Here is a 14,995-nt window from a genome sequence, read left to right as displayed (position 1 = left end):
AAAGGAGAAAAAAAAGCCCAGCTGAGGAAAAAGCCTATGGAAAAAACAAGTAAAAGTGCTTGTACGAAAGTCAGGATTCTGTTCTGTACAGCATGTAGGTGAAGTTGGGAAGAGGGGAGAAACATGCCATTGAAAGTGGTACCCAGAATGCGATTTGGGGCCAGAATATGCAGGGTTTCATAGCTGAAGCTAATGGTCTCTTTCATGGCCTGCAGAGAGGTTGGGAATGGCATAAGATGAACCATAGATGGGTTTAAGAAAAGGATAACAAGTTTATTTTTATTTGTTTTAATTTAAAATTTTTTCCCTCTTTGCACAGAGTTTTATTTATTTTTTTATTGAAGTATAGTTGATTTACAATGTTGTGTTAGTTTTGGGTTGTACAGCAAAGTGATTCAGATATATATATGTATATTATAAATATGTAATACATATACATATTCTTTTTCAGATTCCTTTCCCTTATAGGTTATTACAAAGTACTGAATATAGTTTCCTGTACAGTACGTCCTTGTTGGTTATCTATTTTACATATAGTAGTGTGCATATGTTGATCCCAAACTCCTAATTTATCCCTCCCCCCACTTTCCCCTTTGGTAACCATAAGTTTGTTTTCTATGTCTATGGGTCTATTTCTGTTTTGTACATAAGTTCATTTGTATCACTTTTTTAGATTCCAAATATTAGCAATACCATATAATATTTGTCTTTGTCTGGCTTACTTCACTTAGTATGATAATCTCTAAGGCCATCCATGTTGCTACAAATGCCATTATTTCATTCTTTTTTATGGCTGAGCAATATTCCATTGTATAATATATACCACATCTTCTTTATCCATTCATCTGTTGATGGACATTTAGGTGGTTCCATGTCTTTGCTACTGTAAATAGTGCTGCTATGAACATTAGGGTAAACGTATCCTTTCGAATTATGGTTTTCTCCAGATATATGCCCAGGAGTGGGATCGCAGGATCATATGTTAGCTCTACTTTTAGTTTTTTAAGGAACCTCTATACTGTTCTCCATAGTGGCTGCACTAATTTACATTCCACCAACAGTGTAGGAAAGTTCCTTTTTCTCCACACGCTCTCCACCATTTATTATTTGTAGACTTTTTGATGCTGGCCATTCTCACTGGTGTGAGGTGATACCTCACTGTAGCTTTGAATTGCATTTCTCTAGTAATTGGCTACATTGAGCGTCTTTTCATGTGCCTTTTGGTCATCTGTATGTCTTCTTTGGAGAAATGTCTTTTCATATCTTCTGCTCGTTTTGATTGGGCTGTTTTTTTTTTGCTTTTGAGCTGCCTGAATTGTTTATATATTTTGGAGATTAATCCTTTGTCGGTTGCATCATTTGCAAATATTTTCTCCCATTCTGTAGGTAGTCTTTTCATTTTATTTATGGTTTCCTCTGCTGTGCAAAAGCTTTTAAGTTTAATTAGGTCCCATTTGTTTACTTTTGTTTTTATTTCCATTACTCTAGGAGGTGGATCCAAAAAGACATTGCTGCGATTTATGTCAGAGTGTTCTGCTATGTTTTCCTCTGGGAATTTTATAGTACCCAGTCTTACATTTAGGCCTTTAATCCATTTTGCATTTATTTTTGTATATGGTGTTAGGGAATGTTCTACTTTCATTCTTTTACATGTAGCTGTCCAGTTTTTCCAGCACCACTTATTGAAGATACTGTCTGTTTTCCCTTGTATATTCTTGCCTCCTTTGTCATAGATTAATTGACCACAGGTGTGTGAGTTTATTTCTGGGCTTTGTGTCCTGTTCTATTGATCTATATGTCTGTTTTTTTGCCAGGACTATACTGTTTTGATGACTGTAGTTTTGTAGTATAGTATAAAGTCAGGGAGCCTGATTCCTCCAGCTCCATTTTCCATGCAAACGGAAATCAAAAAAAAAGCTGGAGTAGCAATACTTATATCAGACAAGATAGACTTTAAAATAAAGGCTGTTACAAGAGACAAAGAAGGACACTACATCATGATCAAGGGATCAATCCAAGAGGAAGACATAACAATTCTAAATATATATGCACCCAACATAGGACCAACTCAGTATATAAGGCAAATGTTAACAGGCATAAAAGGAGAAATTGACAGTAGCACAATAAGAGTGGGGGACTTTAATACACCACTTACACCAATGGACAGATCATCTAGACAGAAAATCAATAAGGGAACACAGGCCTTAAATGACACATTAGACCAGATGAACTTAATTGATATTTATAGAGCATTCCACCTGAAAGCAGCAGAATACACATTCTTTTCAAGTGCACACAGAACATTCTCCAGGATAGATCACATGCTGAGCCACAAAGAAAGCCTTAGTAAATTTAAGAAAATTGAAATCATATCAAGCATCTTTTCCGATCACAATGCCTATGAGATTAGAAATCAACTGCAAGAAAAAAACTCCAAAATCACAAACATGAGGAGGCTAAACAATATGCTACTAAACAACCAATGGATCACTGATGAAATCAAAGAGTAAATCAAGAAATACCTAGAGACAAATGAAAATGAAAACTTGACCATCCAAAACCTATGGGATGCAGCAAAAGCAGTTCTAAGAGGGAAGTTTATAGTGATACAAGCTTACCTCAGGAATCAAGAAAAATCTCAAATAAACAACCCTACCTTACATCTAAAGAAACCAGAGAAAGAAGAACAACAAAAAAACAAAGTTAGTAGAAAGAAAGAAAGAAGAAAGCTCAGAGCAGAAATAAATAAAATAGAGACCAAACAAATAAATAAATAAAATAAAAAAGATCAATGAAACTAAAAGCTGGTTCTTCAAAAGATAAATAAAAGTGATAAACCTTTAGCGAGACTCATCAAGGAAAAAAAGGGGAGGGCCCAAATCAATAAAATCAGAAATGAAAAAGAGACATTACAACTGATACCGCAGAAATCCAAAGACCATAAGAGTGTAGTATAAGCAACTATATGCCAATAAGATGAACAAGCTAGAAGTAATGGACAAATTCTTAGAAAGGTACAATCCCCCAAGACTGAACCAGGAAGGAAGAGAAAATATGAACAGACCAATTACAAGTACTGAAATTGAACCCGTGATTTTAAAATTCCCAACAAACAAAAGTCCAGGACCAGATGGCTTCACAGGCAAATTATACCAAACATTTAGAGAAGAATTAACACCCATCCTTCTAAAACTATTCCAAAAAATTGCAGAGGAAGAAACACTTCTGAACTCATTCTATGAGGCCACAATCACCCTGATACCAAAACCAGACAAAGATATCACAGAAAAAGAAAATTACAGGCTGATACCACTGATGAACATAGATGCAAAAATCCTCCCCAAAATACTAGCAAACTGAATCTAAACAATGCATTACAGGGTCATACACCATGATCAAGTGGGATTTATCGCAGGGATGTAAGGATTTTTCAATATCCACAAATCAATCAGTGTGATACACCACATTAACAAGTTGAAGAATAAAAAACATATGATCATCTCAATAGATGCAGAAAAAGCTTTTCATAAAATTCAACATCCATTTATGATAAAAACTCTCCAGAAAGCGGGCACAGAGAAAGCATACCTCAACATAATAAAGGCCATGTATGACAAACCCACAGCTAACATCATTCTCAATGGTGAAAAGCTGAAAGCATTTCCTCTAAGATCAGGAATAAGACAAGGATGCCCACTCTAGCCACTTTTATTCAACATAGTTTTGGAAGTCCTAGCCACAGTAATCAGATAAGAAAAAGAAATAAAAGGAATCCAAATTGGAAAAGAAGAAGTAGAACTGTTACTGTTTGCAGATGACATGATACTAAACATAGAAAACCCTAAAGATGCTTCCAGAAAACTACTAGAGCTCACCAATGAATTCAGTAAATTTGCAGGATACAAAAGTAACATACAGAAAAAGATTGCATTTCCACACACTAACAACAGAAGATGAGAAAGAGGAATTAAGGAAACAATCCCATTTACCATCACATCGAAAAGAATAAAATACCTAGGAATAAACCTACCTAAGGAGGCAAAAGACCTGTACTCAGAAAACTACAAGATACTGATGAAAGAAACTGAAGATGACACAATCAGCTGGAAAGATACACCGTGTTCTTGGATTGGAAGAATCAATATTGTGAAACTGAGTATACTACCCAAGGCAATCTACAGATTCAACGCAATCCCTATCAAATTACCAATGGCATTTTTACAGAACTAGAACAAAATTTTTTAAATTTGTATGGAAACACAAAGGACCCCAAATAGTCAAAGTAATCTTCAGAAAGGATAACAAGTTTAGATTTGTATTTTGGAAGGAAAACTCTCATAGCACTGTGGCAATGAGGTGGCTGGGAGTTCAAGATAAGGATGAGAAAAGCCTGAACTAAGGCAGCAGTAAAAAAATAAAATAGGAAGGAAAAGACTGCAGACACTTCACTAAGGTGGGATTAATAAAATTTGTTAACTAATGAAAGACAGGGGTTATGCAGTACATATCTTTAAGACAGAACAGTAATACCTAGGGCACACCTAAAATCATGATAATATTCTTTGCTACTTTAGCTTTAAAAAGCATTCTTCTAGTGACCAAAATATCGTTTGCATTTTTGTTGTTGTTGTTGTGATTTCTATCATACTGAAATGTGCATCTTTATAAATAACTTTATTATATTTCTGAATCTTTAGGGGGCTAATTTTCCAGATATAAAATTAGTGTTTCAGATATTTTAAAGATTTATTACATGCTGTCAACGGATTGTAAGAAAGTTTGAGCCAATTTACCATTCTAAGATTAATGAGTTCCTATTTCAGCCTTCTATTGTTAGATTAAGTATTGTCATTTAAAAATTCTTTGAGCATTTAATGGGTAAAAATGGCATCTCAGTTTTTTTTTTTTACAAGTCATAAATTTTATTAGAAGTTGAGTATCTGTTAATTAGCAGGCAGCTATATAACTTAACTATAAAGCCACTACAATTCAAACATTGTAGCATTACTACATGAATGAACACATATACAAATTAAACAGAAAAGAATATCCACAAATAGTTCTAAGTATGTCTGGGAAGTTTGTGATAAAGTCAAGTTATAATCTTTAAAATTGATGCTTAGAAAACTACACACCCTTTGAAAACTAAAGTCTGTACCTCACACTACATACCAAAAGAAATTACACCAGTTGCACACGTAAGAAGCTTGCAAGTTGCCACTTTACCCTAACAAGATGCATCTCAGTTTTTTAATTAGTATTTTTTGGATAGCTGATGGCACTGAACTGCCATGTTTTTAAGCAATTGTATTTCCTATCCTTGAATCATATGCTGATGCTTTCTGCATATATATATCTATTGTAGACTAAATGTTTTCTTATCCATTTGTATGGGCATATTCTGTGTTAAGTATTTTTACCCTTTTTTGAAATATTTATGAACACCTAAGTTTTAAAGAAATCATATCAAATTTGTTGATTTGTTCTTTTGAAATTGGATACATTATTTTTACATTTAGAAAGAACTTTTATTACCAACACCAGAAAACAATTATATGTATATAGTTTTGAAGTTTTACACTAAACTCTTTAATCCATCATGAATGCATTTTGGTATAAAGTAAGTTTCTAGTATAAAATAGGTAAGCAACAGGATATATTCTACAGCCCATGGACATATAGCCACTATTTTGTAATAACTTTAAATGGAGTATAATATATAAAAATATTGAATCACTATGGTGTACACATGAAACTAATATAATACTGTAAATCAACTATACTTAAAGAAAAAAAGAAAAAAAGGCTTAGTTACAGATGGAAAAATAAAAATAAAAAAATAAAATAAATGTCTAAATTCATGTTGGTTGTTTTCCAAAAAACTCACATTGTCACATCACTATTTATTAAATTTTTTATTCTCTCTACATTGATATTCAAAGCATATCTTGTGTTATATTAAATCATCATTGATAGTAGAGCCTACATCTGAGCTATTCTATTTACCAACTCAGTCATCTTTTTTTTTTATTATTATATATTACTTCCAAATCAGATTATAATATCTTTGAGAAAAGGGACTGGGTTTTACTAATGCTTGTATTTTCCATAGGACCTATCACTTTACACATAGTAAACGTTCAATAAATATTGACATATCTATTAAATGAATGTTTAAATTGAATATCCTGTGCCTAATTTACAAAGAATTTCCTCACCATGTTAAAAGGTCACATTCTTCAAGGTGAAACATGAAGTAATTTTGAAATTGGAGAACAGGGCTGAGAATGGAAGCATTCCAAGTATAAAAATGCCATGTGAATTTGATTAGAATAATTTAAATTTTGTAGTGACTTCATTCTCCAGAGGCGATGTGATCATGAGAAAATACTGAGAGAGAGAATTTTAGTTGTGGGCTTACTCTGAATTACTGAAGTTCAGAAAGGCCTTTAGCTGTATAGTGATGTGCAAATCAGTCCACATACCACCATGGCTCAACAGATGAACTATGTCAATGGTGAAATGTTGTCTTTACAATGTCTGCTGATACTTTTATTTGGGAGAACCAGCTGTGGATCCTTAACATTGTTATACATTTAGAGCACTGAGCAATAAAGCAATGATATTTAAAACATATTACATATTCATTTCCCCTCCTGACTACGTATAAGTTTAAACATGTTAAATTTTAAATAAAAGGCAGTATTAAGTATGTTGTCCCTGTCATGTACAAATATGTGAAGCTTTCATATAGTTAGTTATCTGTCAAACTATACAGGATGACTTCAGGCTGAAAAGATTGCGGAACAATCTTTTTGATTAAGGAGACATAAAACTAGGCTGTCATAAAGAATGCTAGGATTACAGGCTTCTATATAAAGACATGCTCACTACATCTATTAATGTGGGTAAAGAATTGTATAGTTACCAGAAAAGGAAAGTTATGTATTCAGCAAAACCAAAGATATTTGATGTTATTTTTATGACAATATGCAAGTCTTGAAATAAGTATTTATGCATTTTCAATGTTGTTTACATTGTGAAATTAAAGTAACCTAAATTACCATCCCAAAAACCCTTGGCATAATGTATTGTGAATTCTAACACGTTTCATTCTCCTTTGATTCTCATAATAATCTTACTTAGTAGTGTGTATGTGTGTGTGTGTGTGTGTGTGTGTGTGTGTGTGTGTGTGTGTTTTAATAGACTTTACTTTTTAGAGTAGTTTTACGTTCCTTACGTTCCCAGCAAAATTGAATGGAAAAGTACAGAGTTCCCTTTTGCTCCCTACCCTCCCATATTTTGCTTCCCCCACTATCAAAATCCCATATCACAGCAGTATGCTTATAACAATGGATGAACCTACACTGACATACCATTATCACCCAAAGTCCATAGTTTATATTAGAGTTCACTCTTGATGTTGTACATTCTATGGGTTTTAACAATTGTACAATGACATACTACCACTGCAGTATTATACAGAGTAGTTTCACTGCTCTAAAATTCTCCTGTGCTCCATCGATTTACCCTTCCCTCCCCTCTTAACCTGGCAACCATCTTTTTCCTGTCTCCATACTTTTGCCTTTTCTAGAATATCATATAGTTGGAATCATAGAGTATGTAGCCTTTCCACATTGCCTTCTTTTACTTAGCAACATACGTTTAAGGTTTCCCCATGTCTTTTCATGGCTTGATAGCTCAGTTCTTTTTAGTGCTGAATAATATTCCATTGTCTGGATGTACCCCCTTGTATTTATCCATTCACCTCCTGAAGGACATCCTGGTTGCTTCCAACTTTTAGCAATTATAAATAAAGCTGCTGTAAACATCCCAAGTGCAGATTTTTGTGTGGAGATAAGTTTTCAACTCCTTTTGGTAAATACCAAAGAGTGCAAGTGATGGATTATATGGTAAGAGTGTGTTTAGTTTTGTAAGAAATCACCAAACTCTTCTAAAATGGCTGTACCATTTTGCATTCCCCCCAGTACTGAGTGAGGGTTTCTGTTGCTCCACATCCTCACCAGCATTTGGTAGTGTCAGTGTTTGGGATTTTGGCCAGTCTAATAGAAGTGTAGTAGTATCTTGTTTTAATTTGCAATTTTGGTAGCTATTTTAATTTTATCACTGTATAAATGAATAAACTCAATCTCAGGGAGGTTAAATAACTTGCCCATGATTCTACAGCTACTAAGTAGCAAATTAAAAATTAGTGTGTACAGATTCCAAAGCCCTTGTGCTTTTTATTCTGCAGGTTGCCTTATAGCTAGACAAGAATAAAATTCAAATTCACACACGGAGAACACCATAGAGTAGTTTCCAGGCTCATTATTATTCGTTTTAGTTTAGGTTCCTCCAGAAGAGGACCCTGAGACAAGAAAGTATCAGGGAACGGTGGAGAAAGGAAGGAGGGGAAGGCAGTGAATGAAGGATGTTTGAATACAGTTATCCCTGTGGGCAACTGCAGCTTACTCCTACAGGGAACCTAGGGAAACAGTGCTCAGTATTACTCAAAATATAGTGTGTGACAGAACCAGTCCTTGAACTGTTTAAGACGCACCCAGGAAAAAGAATATATAAAAAGTAAAAGTAAGTACTTAGAAACTTCGGTAACAACTTGACATTTTTGTAACATCCATTTTTCTCTTTTTTATTTTTTAAATTTATTTTATTTTATCATTCATTTTTGGCCGAATTGGGTCTTTGTTGCTAAGCGCGGGCTTTCTCTAGTTGCGGCGAGCGGGGGCTGCTCTTCGTTGTGGTGCACAGGCTTCTCATTGTGCTGGCTTCTCTTGTTGCGGAGCATGGGCTCTAGGCACGTGGGCTTCAGTAGGTGTGGGACACAGGCTCAGTAGTTGTGGCGTGCGGGCTTAGTTGCTCCACGGCATGTGGGATCTTCCTGGACCAGGGCTTGAACCCGTGTCCCCTGAATTGGCAGGCAGATTCTTAACCATGCGCCACCAGGGAAGCCCCAACATCCATTTTTCTAATAATTCGTTTTATTTTTTTCCAATCCATGATGGATTGAAAATGAAAAACTGGTCCAAAAAGAGTTTGAGAAGCACTAGTATGGAACACAAGGCCCAAAGTGATTCCTTTCAAGGAGCAAGGGAGCTGGGGTATTTATACCTCACTTCCCATCAGGTCAGTCCTTGTTTGAGACAGTGTCCAGAAGTGTTCATTTCCCAGCACTTCTGCCTGGGTGGAATGAAGTGGTATGCCCAGAGGGACACATGAATGTCAACAGTAGTGTCTACTAGAGAGTTTGTCAATGAAAAATTTCATTTCACTAAGCTAATTAATCTAAACATCATCACATCTCTATAATCATACTGATAATGAGTTAAAGGCTAAATAAGCATTAATTTGCTACATGCTATATATAGAAGGATAACAGAAAGCTAGAATTTGACTATGCACAGATAAAATGTTTCATTCAAAAGCACCCATGAAAATAACTAATACTGCCAACCAAAGCATTGGTTAGTGGGTAGGGTAGCTAAATTAAAGCTGCATCATTACCTAAAATTCAACTCTAATGCAAAGCAGTAGTCCATGGAATTCAGGATATGTGAGTAATGAGCATCTGTCACTTTACAGGGCTTCCTTCATCAACCTAAGATAATTTTGTGCCATCTTGTTGGAAAATAGTATTTTACTTTCCACTAAGGAAGCCAAAGGCAAGAGCTCCTCCTTCCTTCTCTCCACTCCCAGAAAGCCAGGGGACTGGCATGTGACGAAAGTTCTGAAAATTAGATATTCTCAACCAGGATTCTGAATCTTAAGCAAGTGGTCCAAAGATGAAAGTATGATTAGAGAGCATTCCTATTTTTTGGAGACTTACTGCTACTGCTTATGCCTTCCTTGGTTTCTGGCCTTATTTAATCCTGGTCTCTCAGCCTCCTGCTAATTCTGTGAGCTCCCAATTTCCTTCCAATAGTTTCCTTTTTTTACTTAAGACAGTTACAGTCTAACTCTTACTTGAAACCAAAAGTCATCACTGATATGAGGTGGTGGTGAAGAATCAGAGCTCTGATTCATGCTTGCTCAGTAATTCTCTTGAAGAAGTGAGGTCAGTCTCTTCATCAACCTGGTTTTTAGTTTCCACATTTCTACAGTAGTATTAGTTCAGCAGTGTGCTTTATGTAAAATTAGTCTGTGAGATGGTCTCTGAATAAAGGATTCTTCCTTTGGAGAATCCAATTGCATGTTAGCCTATTTAAGTTCCTAAAAAATTCTCCAGCAAAGGATTTAACTTGACTTTAACCCAGCATTTCCTAAACTTAATCATGGAAGTCTTATTTCTGAAAATGTTAACATCTCACACAGTTATTCATCCATAGAATACCTTGGAAAGAGGCATTGGCTCCAGCAGTTCATTTTTCTTTGACTTTGCACCTGACACTGGAGTTTATCACTAAGCACACATGACACCTTTGAGGAGTCTCTGCATTAATCCATTATGGCAGGGGTTCTTAAACCGCAGTACATGAAGAAGTATTTCAGAAGTTTGTAATAACGCATATTGCTGGGCATCACACCAGATCTATGAATTCAGAATCTCCTGGAATAGAGTAAGGAATCACTCTACAGGTGACTATGTTGTAGGCAGTCCTCAGTTCACAGTATAAGGAACACTACTTTCTGTAAAGTACCTCCTGAACCTCCTGATGGCTTACATTCTTTATCATTGGAAGAATCTAGAAGTCATAGTCATAATACTATATCCCACTGGCTTGATCATTCAGATCATTCATCTCCTAAAAGCTGTAGATGAAGCAAGTTCATAGACAACTTGTGAACATCAGCTTAAAACCTCTGAATAAAACTTTGAAAATCTCTGATCCAACTTCAGAAAGATACAATATTAAAGTGTGAATATGGTTTCAGTTGTAACTATGGGGTCAATAATTTGGACAAAATCTAGTTAAAGGTTGAACACACACTAAAAGGAGCAGTCAGTCTCTCAGATGTCTCTCTCACTCCTGTTAACTGTCTATAGCTTATTCATTTCTCACCATAAACTATTAGTGAGAAATCAAGGTTAAAGGAGTAGTAGGTCAGAAACTTAATTCATCCAATTTTATGACTTATTAGCAACTAAAAGATTCTGATGATAGGAAGCCTGAAATGAATAGCTAAAATGTTATTTTTAGACTATCTGTGAATTTCATTTGCTCTCATTTACACAAATGATGAAAAATCAGCTGTCAGAAATTTCAAAGCAAGACAGCAGAACACGAAAGAAACAAAAATTACTCAAGTCACCATCTTCTGGAACATTTTTTCTCTGTTAGAATTCTTCAGGTAATATATGAAGAGAATAATAGTACATTTCTTCACAATATCCTGTACATTTTCTTACAGGAAAAAGGACGAGTAGTGGTGACATTTTTGTTGTTGTTGTTGGAAACAAGCAAACTTTTTGCTCCTGGGCCACTAGTTATATTTACTGTAAGAAACCCTTACAGATGATTTGCAAGATTCAGGAGAATTCCCTTTTGTCTTTACAGCCCCAAATGTACAGATAATTTGTTAGTAAATAATTTGCAAGGATCATAGTCTCACAGCTGCAATATTCTCTTATTTTATTTTGATAATCAGAATTATAGCCTCTTTGCAACTGGGGAGTGACGATATATGGAGGTGTGCTTATTCCTCAACATCTCCATAAAACTGGTATACTGACATATATTTGCCTGGGCTTCATATAACACAACACAGAATTCTTTCTTTCCAAAGGGCTTCAAAATTTACAAGCTTACCGATTTACAAGCTTTGTTTTATTCCTCTTGCTGCACAGTTGTTTTGGCTTAGTATATAGAATATATCAACATCTAACAACATAGAGTTTAAAAAATTTGTACATACCTTATCATATTTCACAGTTACTTTCATTATTTGAATAAATTTATTTTATTTAATATTGTAACTTCCATTTACATTTCCAACACTAAGAATTAGAATTAAAAATGTCATGAAACCCTGATGTGATAGTCACTCAACAATGCAGAGTGTACTTACACATACATCCTTATAGGGATTATGGATTGACCTTTTTTCTTTATTGTAGCACTGCACTGTCTCAAGGGTGGCTGCATTCCTTAGGGTTGTGAACTAATCTCTGGAGAATACACATGTTGCCTCACTGAAGAGTCACTAATCAAAGCTTGAATATGTTCCTTTTGTGTTCAAATTTCAAATCCTCATCCCCACTCCAGCCATTTTTCAGGATCCTTCCTTTAAGACCACCGAAAGCAAAACTATAGCTGTTCAAACTTGGAACTAAGGAAAGAAAATAAAAAATGAAGCTGGGCTGGATTTAATTCTATGTAGAGCACATTGCCAAGAGTGGAATTACGTTTACAAGCATCAGTTTTTTCAGGTTTGGGTCATTCATTTGGTCTCTCAAAAGGACCTGCTTTGTAGATCCAGGGCACTTGTAATTTTCCAGCTGCGTTCCTGGTTTGCTTAGCTAATCCTGTGGGCCCCAATGTGCAGTCCACACCTGAAAAGGGGGAGTTTTTAATGTCGTGGTTTATTAACCAGGTACTTTCCATTCACGCAGTTAACAATTAGAAAACAGAAAGAAAGAAAAAAAAAAAAGAGCGAGAAAGCCTCCTACTTGTTTTTTTACTCCAAATATGGAGATGGAAACTATTAAACAAATAAGAAGGAGGGAAACTCCCGCATATTTCACCTTGACCTGGCTGGAATGCTCTGATGCCTGTAAGAGGCGGTGCTCTATGAAAGAGATCGGGCAGGCTGCTAGTGGAAAAATGAGAGGTCAGACTTTACCACGGGGAACCTCTCCTGCCCCTAGAGGAAAAAAGAGAACCATCAGCCTGTGTCTCAGATTGGAAACAGCGCCTTGTTTTCAATCCGGGGGACTGGGTTCCCTCCCTCGGCCTAACGTCGTAGGAATGGGACCCAAGAAGGCGCGCGGCTTCCCCGACAGTTGCCGGGCATAGCACCCGCTCCAGGCTTGAACCGAAATTTCTGAACTGCCAACAGGCAGAACGGCCCTCCCACCTCCTCTCCTTAGTCTCACTCTTCTGCTCCGCCGCCCTTTGTAACTTCTTTGTTCCGTTTATTTGGAAGGTGACGCCTAAGGTCAAAAGATCCACCGTGACTGGCAAAAGCCCAGAGCCACCACCAGACCCTGGGAAGAGCAGGGCTGTCCAACTCAGGGCTGAGGCTCCGAGTGGAGAAGGAGCCGTGAGAAATTTCAGCTGCAACTCCGGGTACAGCCCCTGCGGACCGGCCCAACTCTCCAAGGGTTGGGGAGACGCCGAACAGTCTTGGGGTGGGGCAAAGGGTGAGCTCCGAACTCTGCCAGCAAAGTGGGCAGTGCGCACCAGCGGAACAGAGGGTGTTGGGGGCGGGGAGAGGTGCCTGCACTCCACGTAGTCTGTAGCAGCTGCCGAGCAGTGAGTATCTCCCAACAAAGGACCGCGCAGCTTCGGGGTCAGAGGCTGGGGTTTGCGCACAGCTGCCACTCTTGCTGAGCTAGTCTCCGCGCCACCTAGGCGAGCGTTGGGATGCAGGGATTCGGAGAGGAGGGGGAAAGAGAACACGGTGTGAGATTCCTGCTGCGCGGCTACGCATCAGGAGTTCTTGTGAACGATGGGAATGGCAACTCTCAGAGCCAAGGGGAAGAAAAAGAGCTGGAGTGAGCAAAACAAAGAGCGAGTGTGGGCCGCGGTGACTTCATGCCTCACCAATGTCCCGCCCACGCTGCTCCGAGCTGTTGCTGCAGCCGGAGCCTCCGCCGCGCCTGCGGGCGGCCGCGGCAAGGAACTCTGTAGCGTGGGGCGGTTTCCTAGCAACTCGCAGCCCGAACGCGCCTAGCTACCCGCACTTTGGGAGCCCCAACCCTCCCTCCCCACCCCAGCCGGGGGCCGGAGCAGGACCATTCCTCCCCCGCCCCTCGCCAGCCTCGCCTCCTTCTCATCCTCTCCGGGGTGCATCCCAGAGCGCGACAGCTGTCCCGGCTCTGGACGTAGGGACGCCTGAGCAGCACACTGGGGCCAAAAGGACGAGAGCACGAAGCACCCGCCCCCGTGAAGCCAGGCTCCTGCACCCCTGGGGAACCTCTCCTCCTGTGCTCGCGGCCGTGCGCTCCACTCCCGGTCAAGCAGGGAGCTGCGATGCCTCACTCGGTGTCCGCGGGCGCCGGCGGGGGCTTCTAGGGCGCTCCGGAGCCGCCTCCCCCGGCTGCTGGCACATCAAGCTTCCTCCCTCGCCAACCAGGACGCTGCCTCTTCGACTTTGCCCGCTGCTCAGCTGACGAGGCTGCAAAGTTGCAATTAAGTGAAGTTGGCTTCCCTGCCCACCTGTGGAAGAAGCTCGACCTCATTGATGCGCCATCGACTTTTTTCCCCTTCGGCCTCGCCAGCGTCCCCTCCCACAGATGCAGCATCACCCACTGAATGTACATTAGGCTGGTTTTTCCCCCCAGCTTCGGGCTTTGTTTGGGTTTGATTGTGTTTGGCTCTTCGCTAAGCTGATTTATGCAGCAGAAGCCCCATCGGCTGGAGAGAGACAAAAGCTCTTTTCTTTGTCCCAGAGCGGGCTGCGGAGCCTTTGCTCGCGTCGCCGCCCCGGGCCATTGGCCGTCAGAGGAGGTGCTTCTCGCGGAGATCGCGGGACCAGCCGTGCGGAGCTGGGAGGGCCGCGGGGGCCCTGAAATGCCGAGCTGTGCCCAGGCCGCCGTACCTGCATCGTTTGCTCCGAGCCGCGGGGTCCGCCTGCCGGGCCTGCTGGAAACGTCCTAGCAACACTTGGCACTTCGCGCCCGGGAGCGCGAGCGCGCATCCGGTTAGCAGCCAGGCGGCGGGCGCGGTGCAGTGCGGGCTGCTTTGCATTATGTGCCGCTCGGCCCTGGCTTTTTTTACTGCCACATTAGTCTGCCTGCAAAACTGCAGGCCAGGTCCTGCCCCATTCCTCCGGGCGGCCTGGGTGTTTTCAGTTGTTCTTGGACTGGGCCAAAGTG

At 39.3% G+C, this 14,995-nt stretch overlaps 1 protein-coding gene and 1 long non-coding RNA gene across 5 annotated transcripts in view; one reads left to right on the top strand and one right to left on the bottom strand.

Moving 5' to 3' along the window:
* LOC309631813 overlaps window positions 1-14,807 on the bottom strand; it is a 31,515-nt gene extending 16,708 nt beyond the window's left edge. The window contains exons 1-2 of the long non-coding RNA XR_014246572.1: window positions 14,719-14,807; window positions 1-14,295 (exon numbers count right to left, since the gene is read on the bottom strand). The exon at window positions 1-14,295 is cut by the window's left edge and continues 16,708 nt beyond it. This is a non-coding gene — a long non-coding RNA (uncharacterized lncRNA). The remainder of the gene's footprint in view (window positions 14,296-14,718) is intronic.
* ITGB8 (integrin subunit beta 8) overlaps window positions 14,292-14,995 on the top strand; it is a 93,914-nt gene continuing 93,210 nt past the window's right edge. For 3 of the 4 annotated variants that reach the window (XM_082398311.1, XM_082398314.1, XM_082398312.1), the window contains exon 1: window positions 14,292-14,995. In XM_082398311.1, coding sequence (XP_082254437.1) covers window positions 14,869-14,995 — 127 coding nt within the window. In that variant the 5' untranslated portion in view covers window positions 14,292-14,868. The other variant, XM_082398313.1, reaches the window with a different exon arrangement.

The sequence above is a fragment of the Balaenoptera borealis genome (assembly GCF_965194805.1).
Source record: "Balaenoptera borealis genome assembly, chromosome: 7".
NCBI lineage: Eukaryota > Metazoa > Chordata > Mammalia > Artiodactyla > Balaenopteridae > Balaenoptera > Balaenoptera borealis.
The sequence above is the reverse complement of the archived record's forward strand: the minus strand, read 5'-3'. Positions and strand labels throughout refer to the sequence as shown.